This window comes from Fukomys damarensis, unplaced genomic scaffold (genome assembly GCF_012274545.1).
Source record: "Fukomys damarensis isolate Sample0158 unplaced genomic scaffold, DMR_v1.0_HiC HiC_scaffold_21, whole genome shotgun sequence".
In the NCBI taxonomy this organism is placed as follows: Eukaryota; Metazoa; Chordata; class Mammalia; order Rodentia; family Bathyergidae; genus Fukomys; species Fukomys damarensis.
The window spans coordinates 16342570-16353977 of record NW_022900933.1 but is presented as its reverse complement, the minus strand read 5'-3'; the positions used below and the strand labels follow the sequence as shown (position 1 = coordinate 16353977).

At 39.8% G+C, this 11408-nt stretch overlaps 1 protein-coding gene across 2 annotated transcripts in view; it reads right to left on the bottom strand.

Annotated features, from left to right (window-relative positions):
* Bbof1 (basal body orientation factor 1) overlaps nucleotides 1-11353 on the bottom strand; it is a 41522-nt gene extending 30169 nt beyond the window's left edge. The window contains exons 1-4 of one of the 2 annotated variants that reach the window (XM_010645482.2): nucleotides 11175-11353; nucleotides 7291-7525; nucleotides 4137-4202; nucleotides 985-1128 (exon numbers count right to left, since the gene is read on the bottom strand). In XM_010645482.2, the coding sequence (XP_010643784.1) occupies nucleotides 985-1128; nucleotides 4137-4202; nucleotides 7291-7525; nucleotides 11175-11224 (495 nt within the window). In that variant the 5' untranslated portion in view covers nucleotides 11225-11353. The remainder of the gene's footprint in view (nucleotides 1-984; nucleotides 1129-4136; nucleotides 4203-7290; nucleotides 7526-11174) is intronic. The other variant, XM_010645483.2, reaches the window with a different exon arrangement.
* Nucleotides 11354-11408: the final 55 nt, after the last annotated feature.

The window sequence follows — 11408 nt, the reverse complement described above, 5'->3', positions numbered from 1 at the left end:
GCCCCCCGCCAAGGCGTTTTTTTTTTTTTTTTTTTTGTACCAGGGATCAAACTTGGGTCCTTGCGCTTGTGAGGCAGGCAGCAGAACCACTGAGCCAAACCCCCGGCCCCAAGGTGTGCTTCTAATTAACAGAATAAAGCAAAAGTGATACAACATGACTTGCAAGGGTAGGGTATGTGACTTGTGAAGGAAGGAAGGAAAGAAGGGAGGGAGAAAGGGGAAGAAAAAGGAAGGAAAGAAAGAGAGCGAAAGAAAGGGGGGAAGGAAAAAAGAGAGAGAAAAGTCAGGCAGGCTTCTGGCTGCTGTCTAGGTAATCTGAGGTTACCACCAGTCTCAGTAGGATACTCAGGCATCTTACTGAGAGGCTAAGGCTTCCTACCTAATCCCCAGCACCACCTGACAGCCATGAAAGTGTGTTACTTTGGAAGTGGATCCTCGGTCTTCAGTCAAATGTTTAGATCACTATATTCATGGCTGTAATATTTACACCATGGAAATTAACAGATGTTATAAATCAGGACTTTTTTGTAGACAGCTGCACATTACTGTTTATATCATTCACACTCTATGATGTGCACTATTTTAAACGCTTTACATATTATTTCATGTAATACTACAACAACCCTAAAAGACAGTAATTCTTATTCTCACTTTACAGATGAAGAAAGGTAACTTTTTAGCCTACACTCATAAAGCGGATATCAGCTAACAGTGTAATTTATTACATTATCACTAATGCAATAAAATTATATTCTGAGCTGAAGGAATGGAAAACAAAAGAACAGCCACAGCAAGATCAAAGAAATTCTCTGAAAGTACTTAATATTCCTATGTACCCCTATCCAAAGAGCTGTCTAAATTTGTCTAAAATTATCATTCATCATCCTTACTATATTTTCTTTTAGAACTTTCTCAAATGTCTTAAAGATCTTTATCAAATCTCTTTTAAGTAAAGAGAAGAAAGAAAGAAAGAATCTAACTTACATCATCCAGTTCTTTCTCTACTTGGATCTTTCTCTTCTGGAATTGTTTTACTGTTTTCAGCTCTGTCTGAATAATGCCAATTTCTTTGGCTTTTTGATGGAACTGTCCCTCCAGCTCACTTATCTGCAGAGCATACTTTTGTTCCTGTATTCAAAAAAGAAGTAAATGAGTTAGGATAAACAGAAGTCCTGCAGAATCATGTCCACTTGAAGCCCTGAGCCATTTGTATTTACCTTCTTTAAAGAAATGTCCAATTGTTTCCCATAAAGTTTAAATTTATGTAAAGGATAACTTCATTTAATAAAAAAAAAAAATCCCAGACAGCACTTAGGGTGGCTGAGGCAGGAAGATCATAAGTTAAAGTCCTATCTGGGCAACTTATTGAAACCCTGTCTCCAAATAAAAAATAAACAAATAAAAGGGCTGAGGCTGGGGATTTAGCTCAGAGGTGCTGTGCCTGCCTCAACAAGCCCAAGGTCCTGAATTAGATCTCCAGTACCAAAACAAATGAATAAATAAAAGAGCTGGGATTGTTGCTCAGTGGTAGGACACTCCTGACTTTGATCTCCAGTACAGCCTCCAACAGAATTCCTGGAAATTTTTCTATCTAAGCTGGTCTTGTATAGAAAAGCAAGAAAATAAGATAAAAAGTTTCACTCAGTGGCAGAGCACTTGCCTAGCATGTGCAAGGCTTTCTGTTTAATCCCCTGTACTACCAAAAACAAAAACAAACAAACAAAAAACAGGACGGGGGATTTAGCTCAGTGGTGCCACTGGCTGCCTCACAAGTGCAAGGTCCTGAGTTCCATCCCTGGTACAAACAAACAACAAGGGGAGAAGGGGTTGTAAGAGAAGACTAAAAAAAAAAATCTTTAATTTGTAAGAAGGAGAAATGACGAGTTATCCAAGTTAAAATTAGTAAGCTAAAGGACAGAGGGTAAATATCCATAGTAAACAGCAACAACAAGAAAATGATTGGAGGAAAGAAGAGAGAAATGAGAGAGGAAAAGGAGAAAGAAAATGACAAGAAAAGATAAGTAAAGAAAGAAGATAGAAAAGGAGGGAGGCTGGGGATTTAGCTCAGTGATGCTGCTGCCTGCCTCACAAGCACAAGGTCCCGAGTTTGACCCCGTACCAAAATTTAAAAAAAAAGAAAGAAAGAAAAGAGGGAGAAGGAGGTGGAAAGGACCAATTGCACAATAAAAAATGAACAAAATATATTAAAAGAAGTGTAAATGGCTGTCAAACATATGACAAATACTCAACCTAGCTCATAAGAAGAGAAATTAAAACCAAAACTACACTAAAAGGCCATTTTCCTCCTATTACAAAGATAAAAATCAAGTTTGACAAAATGCCCTATTGGTAAAGCTTTGTGGAAACAGGCAGTTTGGCGTAATTAGTGGTATTACAAAATGCCTATACAAAGGATATTTGCCAATATCTATAAAAATCAATATTTTCTTTGACCTAGTAAAGCCATTTCTTGGAATATATCCCAATGATACAGTGGCCAAAATGTGAAAAGTTGTGATCACAGGATTCTTTATTGGAGTACTGACTGTAATAACAAAAGACTAGAAACAACACAACTATCCAGTGAAAAGAGACTTCTACAGGCTGTTAGGGCCCCTCACAAAAAAAAAAATCATAGGTTAAAGCCCTAATCCCTGATGGCATGCATGTGGAGGTAAGGCCTTTAGTGATTAGCTTTAGATATGGTCAAGAGGGTGACAACTCCAAGTGGAGACTGATACCTTTACTGGAGATGAAGTTGCCTACAAGTTTCTCTCTCCCTGTAAGACTACACATAGCAAGAAGGCAGCTGTCTGTGAAGCAGGAAGAGGGCCCTCACGAAGCACCTAACCATGTTAGCACTCTTACTTCTGACTTCAAGCCTTCAGAACTGTGGGAAATAACTGTTTCAAGTTACCCAATCTATTCTGTCACAGGAGACCATCTGACTAAGACAGAGACCATTTGAGTAAAATATGCTATAGCTATACAATGACTACCATACAGCTATAAAAAAGAATGCAGAACTATCATATACATTTACATATTGCTATGGTGTAATCTCCAAAAAATACTGTTTGTATGCTACCTTTATGTGAGAAAGAGGAGACACAGTATATAATTGCTTATCCTTATTACAAACATGTAAGTAAATATACACTTTAATGAACAAATATGCCGTAAATAAAAATGATTACTTACTATGGTAAATACATGGACAGAAATTAAATTTCTTAGCATATACCTTGTTTCATAGTCTTGATTTTGGAACCATATAAATATTTTACATAAATGTAATAATTATAAAATTTTACATGCAAAATCAAATTTTTAGTTTTTTTGGTGGTACCAGGGATCAAACTCGGGCCTTTGCACTTGAGAGGCAAGCAGCGGAACCACTGAGACAAATCCCTGGCCCAAAATCAAATTTTTTCTTTTTGGTACCAGGGATTGATCTCAGGTCCTTGTGCTTGCAAGACAGGCAGCAGAACCACTGAGCTAAATCCCCGGCCCCCCAAAATCAAAATTTTAAAAAGAAAACTCTAGGATGGGTTTGTAGCTTGATGATAAAGTGCATGTTTAGGATGGACAAGTCCCACGGTTCAATTCCCAGCAGCAATTAAAAAAAAAAAAAAAAAAAAGCAACTTCTAAAATTCAAAAGCAAAATCCATTGTTGAGTTGGTTCGATGAGGTTTCATTGAAAGACTTTTTTTGAGTGTGGTACTAAGGATTGAACCTAGGATCTTCACACTAAGCTACACCCCTAGTCCCCACCTTTTAAAATTTTTAATTTTAAGACATGGTCTCACTGAGTCACAAAATTACCCCTGTAGGGCTCAAATTTGCAATCCTTGGGGAAGGGGGGGGGCAAGAAAATGCAGCCAGGAGGAAAGAGAAGAGAAGGGGCTGTAAAAAAATGAAGATGTGCTATGTACACGTACCAATTCTTCCTAATGAATGTAATCATTATGTACCACAACATACACTAATAAAAAATTTGGAATGCTTAGCCTCACAGAGTGCTGAAATTGTAGGTGTGTGTCACCACCCCCAGCTCTTTTTTACTTATTGGGACTTAATACCTGAGCTCACTATAGACCTGTGACCAACTGAGTGAAATGTTACACACACATACCAGTTTTTCCTTCTCCGCTTGGGCTTTTTCCTTTGTTTCAACCAACTGCTGTTTCAGTTTTTCAATCTGTAGAAGATGAAAATACAATCAGAAAGATGAAGAAATAGCTCTACATCTTACCTTTATTCATATATTTTAGTTTTTTACATAATACTAAAACCTTTAATGTAGGAAAGGAACATGAAGACTATAAAGAGTCCGAATAAAGATTAAGAAAACAACACATTTCTGGAACATAGCAGAAGGGATAATAAGCTAAGCATGGTGTGGCAGCAAGTGGCTGTGGTCCCAGCTACTTAGGAGGAAGAAGTGGGAGAATCACTTGAGCCTAGAAGTGCAAGGCTACTCTGGGGAATGTAGGGAAACCTTGTCTCACAAAACAAAGCTACCAAAGAGCTAGTTAACCAGAATATATTCATATCTACATTTTTTATTCCTCCCAAAATAGTTTCTGTGGTTTGTTGTTTGTTTTGGTGCTGGGATTGAACCCATGGCCTTGAGTACACTAAGCATGTGCTCTACCACTATGCTTCCTCCTCAGCCATAGATTTTTTATTTTAATGGAATCCATTATTATAAGAAAACATTGGCTACAGCTGTTGCAGAATCCAAGAACAGGAGACACCAATGAGAAACAGGTGGACTTTATTTTAGGCAAACACTGGTTCACTCTTCCAAAGGAAGAGTGTCAAAGAAAAGTTTTAGTTTTTATAAATATGGCTGGGGGGTGGTCTTTTCTGTGATGTAGCAAGCAGCTTATAGAAACAGGACAAGGACAGACAATTTTGCAACTTAGCCGACAGAGCCTCACGAATCATATGAGAACAGATGGCATCAACTTTGTTTAAAGGACATAGCTGCCAATTTTATCTGTACCAGAACAAAGAGTTACAAGCTGGGAGGACTGCCCAAGCCTAGGAAGAACTTGTTTTTCCTGAAGTCCTGTTCACAGCCAGATGCTGGTCTGTGATATAGGAAGGCAGATGACAGTCTGGAAATATAAGTGATACTGATAAATGCAAATCAGTACCAATGAGCTAATGCAGGACACAAAGCATCTATTTTCTGAATTTTGAAAATTATTTTTATGGCTAGTGAAAAGTTATTTTAGAATAATATCTTTATAATATCTACTATTTAAAGAATAATTTAATTTAACTTTTTTGAGGGGACAGGGTCTTGATGTATATAGTTCAGGATGACACTGAATTCACTATGCAGCCCATGCTGGCCTGGAACTCATGGCAATCCTCCTGCCTCAGCCTCCTGAGAGCTGGGATTACAGGCATGCACTACCATGCCTGGCCTCAAAAAGTAATTTTAAAAATGGAAGTCAGATCTGTGGCACATGCCTGTAGTCCCAACACCAGCCTCTCAGGAGGCTGAGAGGAGGATCTCCATTAAGTTTGAGGCCAGTCTGCACTGCATAGTGAGTTCAAGGCTAGCCTGAATTACATAGTGAGACCTTTCTCCAAAAACAAAACAAAATTTAAAAAAAAATGAAACTGGTAAAGAAGGTAACAAAATTAATGCATAATTTCAGTAAAATACATAAAATCTACATAAATGTTCAGTTGTTTGACTTCTCCAATTTATTTTCAATATTATCTTGAACTTTTTTCAAATTATTAAACATTTATAAGCATTCAAAGTAGCAGTGTAATCATGCATGCACGCATGCAAAAAAAAAAAAAAAAACAAACTATAAGGAGTATCCCTATGTGCTGGGAACACAGCACTGAACAACAATAGAAATTCCCAAATTCTTCACTTCTGTGAGATTTTGTCCTAGTCAGGAAAAGGAACAATAAACAAATATATCTCAAACAAATAAATTCAAGTTGCAGAACATCTTTACAATATGATGCAATTTAGGAACATTTAAAACAAGACTATGGATTCATAGTTATAGTACAAATGCATATGTGGAAGGAAGAATCCATTCTGAACATGGTGGAAATGCCCTTGAATTTCCAAGTGACTTATGGAGGCAGAAAGGAAAGAGAATTATTTGGCGTAACTATAGGATGTGGGGCAAATTATCTGCCCGTTTTTTTCCCCCTGGTACTGGGAATCAAACTCAGGTCCTTGGGCTTGCCAGGCAGGTGGGGCACCACTGAGCTACATTTCAGCCCATCTGTCCTTCCTGCAAGTCAATTTCTTTGTAAAATAGCAATAACATGCCAGTAATCCCAGCACTGGAGACACCTGAGGTGAGAGGATAACAAATTTGAGGACAGCCTGAGAAATTTAGGGAGATCTGATCTCAAAATAAAAAAAATAAATGGGCTGGAAGCAGAGCCCAGTAGTAGAACACACCTGAGTTTTAGCCCCAGATCTAGAAAAAAGAGAGAAAGAAAGGGTGGGGGAGGACAGAAGGAAGGAAAAAGAAAAGAAGAGAATAACAATATTGTAGCTATGTGAGACCCTGTCTCAAAAAACCAATACATGTAGTTATTAAAAGGATTAAGTGAGATAATTCAGGTACAGCACCCAGCATAATGCATGGCACAAAATAGTGTCTCCTCCATACTCTTAAATGAAATAAATCAGACACACGTTTACATACTGCATTGTCTCTCTGGCGTGAGAAACTGAACACGAAAGTAAGGACAGAGATGTATAATGGAGGTTGGGAAATGGAAAGAAAGTGTTCAAATGGGAAGGGAAACAAGAGAGAAGGAGGGACCAAGAAAGGAACCAGAAAAAAATGAAAACAGAAGGAAAAATGGAAACAAAGCTTTTGTACATAGGGAGGGGAGGGGGCTTGAGGGGGGAAATGGGATAAAATAAAATTTAATTAAAAAAACCAGCATCTCCTGCCAGACGCGGAGGTGCATGCGTGGAATTCCAGGGCTCAGGAGACTTAGGCAGGATTGAAAATTGAAGCCCAGCCTGGAAACTTAGTGATTTAGTGAGACTGTATCTAAAAAAAAATTTTTTTTTTAATTTTTAAAGGGCTGGGGATGTAGCTAAGTGTAAAGGCCCTGGATTCAACGTGTAGTAACACATACCCACCCCATACACAGAGTTAATTATATTGTCTTAACAAGATTCCTTAATCTCTTGAGATTTCAAGAAATTAAAATTATTAAAAGATATAACCAGGCCAGTTACTATAGACGTAATGAAGGCTTTCTACCTACCAACCTACCATATTATCTTTCTCCTGCTCCTGCTTCTTCAGATAGTTTAATACAGACATCGTGTCTTTCTCCATTTTATACTGCTGTTTCTTAAAGTCCTCATTACTTTTGGCCAGTCTCCGAGAAGTATCACGATATTCAATCCTAGACAGTTCTGTGATTTCCAACCTGCCCTCCCAAAGGGCAGCACTCGCCTTGGCTTGATCCACCACAGAGATAGAATCATCTGTTTTTCCTGTTTTCCTGCATGGGAAAAAGATGTTGAAAGTATATAACAATGTCTACTATATTAGTGTTCTCACTCTCTCTCCCTGGCACATGACCAAATATTGTTGGATGAATGGGTTATGAAATAAGAAATATATATTTACTAGTATTTACACACTTTTAAGTAGGTGCTTCTTCTAGAAGAAGAGAGCTCTGGAGCATAATTCTGAAGAAAAAATAGAGGCAAGAGTCAAGTCAAAATCATTTCATAAGCCTTCATATCCTTTTTATTTTTGGTACTAGAGATTTAATCCAGGGCTACGTACAAGCTAGGCATGCATCCTACCCCTGCCCATTCTAAAAACATTTTTATTTTGGGCCAGTGATTTAGCTCAGTGGTTCCACTGCCTGCCTTGCAAGCGCAAGGAACCAAGTTCGATCCATGGTACCCTCCCAATTTTTTAAAATTTTGAGACAATCTTGCTAAATTGTTCAGACTTTCCCAACCCTCCTGAATAGCTGGGATTATAGACATGCATAACCATGTCTGCCTCACAATTTTTCATTTACCTCTTCAATTCTTTCATATTTGAACTGTCTTTTCTATTCCTACTCACTCAGTTGTGAACTTTGGTTCTCTCCATTGCAAACCTATTTTCTAATTTGTTGCTGTTTTTCCTGAGGTCACATGATTAACGTATTTGTAATCTCCCCACCCATGCTACCTCCAGTTTTGTTCCGGGCTTTTATTTTCATTGCTTTGGCAAGGCTTTGGAAAAAAGAGCAAGTTATTCTGGCAAGTATGTTAAATATTTTGCCAGCTAGTACCAGTGTGCCAGACTTTAAAAAATGCCTGAGAGGGCCAGGGATTTAGCTCAGTGGCATCGCTGCCTGCCTCACAAGTGCCAGTACCAAAAAAAAAAAAAAAAGCAAAAAATACCTGAGAAACAAATATCATTTATACAAAGGTAGAGAAGGAAAAAAAAAATAGGGAGTGGGAGTGTGGCTCAGTGGTGAGGCCTGAATTTGATTCCTAGTACCAGAAAAATAAAATAAATTAATAAATAATAAAAGGATGGATTCAAAGATTAAAGTGATGGAAGCTGGGTAAGGAGGCACATGCCTATAACCCCAGCCCTTGGCAGGCTGAGATGGAAAGAATGCTGGGAATTCTAGCCAGCCTGGGCTACACAGTGGGTTCAAGGTCAGCCTGAACTATATAGTGATACCCTATCTCAAAACAAAAACAACAAAAAAGTGATAAAAAGAGATTATTTTTCAGCTAGGTGTCACACATCTGCCTGTAACCCCAGCACTCTGACAGACTGGGACGGAAGGAAAGTTTTGAGGCCACCATGAACAACTGAGTGCCTTAGCATGACCCTGTCTCAAAATAAAATATTAAAAAAGGGGGGCTGGGGATGTAGCTCAGTGGGAAGGCACAGGGCTCAATCCCTGCTAGGAAAAAAAAATTGAAATATTTATTGGATGAATATTAACAAAACTGTATGGTAGGTACTTGGTATATACAAAAATTTCACCATATTTGCCTACTGAATATTCTCACACATGTATAAATAGAACTTTTTATACTGCTTTTGTTTTTAGACAGGGCCTTACTATGTAGTTCAGACTGCTCTGGAACTCACTATGTAGCCCAGGCTGGTCTCAAACTCAGTGATCCTTCTGCCTCAGCCTCCTGAGTGCTGGGATTACAACACACCCATCAAACTTTTAATACTGGTATCTTCCATGTGCACTTCTCAACTCTGGCTTCTCAGTCCCTTTTCACTCCTACTTTTCTTCTAATCAAGCAAGGCCAGCCTCATCCCCTCACCCCTATCTTGTTATAGCTGCTGATCTCAGAGGCATCTGATTGAGACACTAGTGATGATTGCCTTGTTGTAATCATCCAGCTGCCCCCTGAAGGTATCAAAGTATTTAACGCAAGAAATTAGATCCCTCAGATAGGAGGATCACTGTTATGGCTTATACAGAGAACACACCCGAGGTCTCAGGTGCTCACAGGTGAGGCTTTTGGAAGAAGATGGGGGGGTGCTATTACTGACTTGCTGTCAGGAAGCAGGGCTTGGTGTGGGGTGGGGGGCTTGCTTGGGAGCATGACTTGGAGGGGTCTATATCTTTCCTCCTGGCCCCTCCCTTTTTTCTCTTCCTGGTAACCATGAAGTGAGCAGTTTCATTGGCCCAGGCCCTTTCACCATGCCTTTCTGCCTTGTAGCCTGCTGGCCAAGAACTATAAATAAACTTCTCTTCCTTTATGTTGTGCGTGTCAGGTGTTTTGTCCCAGTGAGCAGAAGGGACTAATACAAACACTAACTGCGACTGGAAAAACAAAGCAAAAGTTTCTCAAACAATAAACTATGGAACATCCAAGGAATAAAAAGTCTCATCCCCAGTAGTCCTCATTTTTCACATGTTCACTGCAGATGTATGGGGGGAATAAAATCCCAGGATCTTTGTACTAAGCCACATTACCAGCCCTTTTTCTTTTCTTTTCTTTTCTTTTTTTAATTTGGAAATTGAGTCTAAGCCACTAAACTGCCCTGGCTAGGCTTAAACTTGAGACCTTCATGACTCAAATTCTCAGAGTTCTGGAGTTACAGGCGTTTGCCACCACACTCAGCCACCTGACATTATTAAAAACCACTACACTGCTAGGTGTGGCAGCATATGCCTGTAATCCCAGCACTCCAGAGTCTGAGGCAGGAGGATCACTGCGAGTTCAAGGCTACATAGTGAGTTCAAGGCTTGCCTGGACTATATAGAGAGACCCTGTCTCAAAAAAACCAAAACCAAAACAAAACAAAACAAAAACTGTTACACCACACAATTAAAGAGAAAAAAAAAAAGAGAAAAATTTACCCTGAAAAATAAATTTAATGTTGATGCAAGGGAAGGAAGAAAGCCACAAATAGTTGGGCTAATATTTCATAGAGAAAAAAAATCACAAAGTGATAGAACTGGTTATCTATGGATGATGGAATTACAGATGATTTTATTTACTCCTTTGGTAATTTATGTTTCCTAAATTTCCTGTAATAGTATGAATTAAACGAGTGATTTGTTGTTTCTGCAGTACTTGAGATCAAATCCAAGGCCTAGCACATGATAGGTAAACTCTTTATCACTAATCTACACCCAAGCAAGTTACTTTGTAAGCATCTCAAGTTCGTTGTGGTCCCATATGGGGAAGGGGGTCGGGGGTTGGGGTTGGACACCATGTATAACCCTAACGTGTTTAGAAATCTCCGGGGTCACCAACAGATCCAAAGACAATCCAATAGCAACTCCAAGTTAGGAGGTTAATGCTAGAATATCACCCCACGTTGTCAGGAGCTCTGGTCGTTTTTCGGAAATTTGAACATTCATTACCCAGTCTGATCAAATCTGAGGTTCCTCTTGCGAGCCAAATGGGATTCTCGAAAAGGCCCAAGGAACTAATTTAACCACATATTTTAGTTGTTCAAGATTATCTCAAACGCACAACAGAGAAGATCTCTCAGGGTAGGGCCAAGAAAGAATGAACAGGGAGTTCTCCTCAGAAACCCGGGGAGAGCTGGAGGGGAGCGGTAGGCCGGCGAAAGGCAGCCGGCTAGCCAGGCCCCAGATTCGGAATCCCCTCCAGCCGGGCCGAGGGAGAGGGGCCACCTGGGCTACTCCTTACTTCTTGTCTTTGCTCTTGCCTTTCCTTTTGTCCTTTCCCTTCGACGGCATCTTCGCTGTTTTGGTTGCCAGGCCTCGCCAGCCAGGGCCGGTTCAGTCTCTAAGGAAACGAGCACGCCGGTGAGGAGCGCCCCCTGGCGGTTTGTGGGCGCGCTGAGAGCGCATGCGCCGTGACGTGGCCGCGCCGTCGCCGCGCAGGAGGCGAAATGATCTAGTCGAGGGCGGGGCGCGGGGA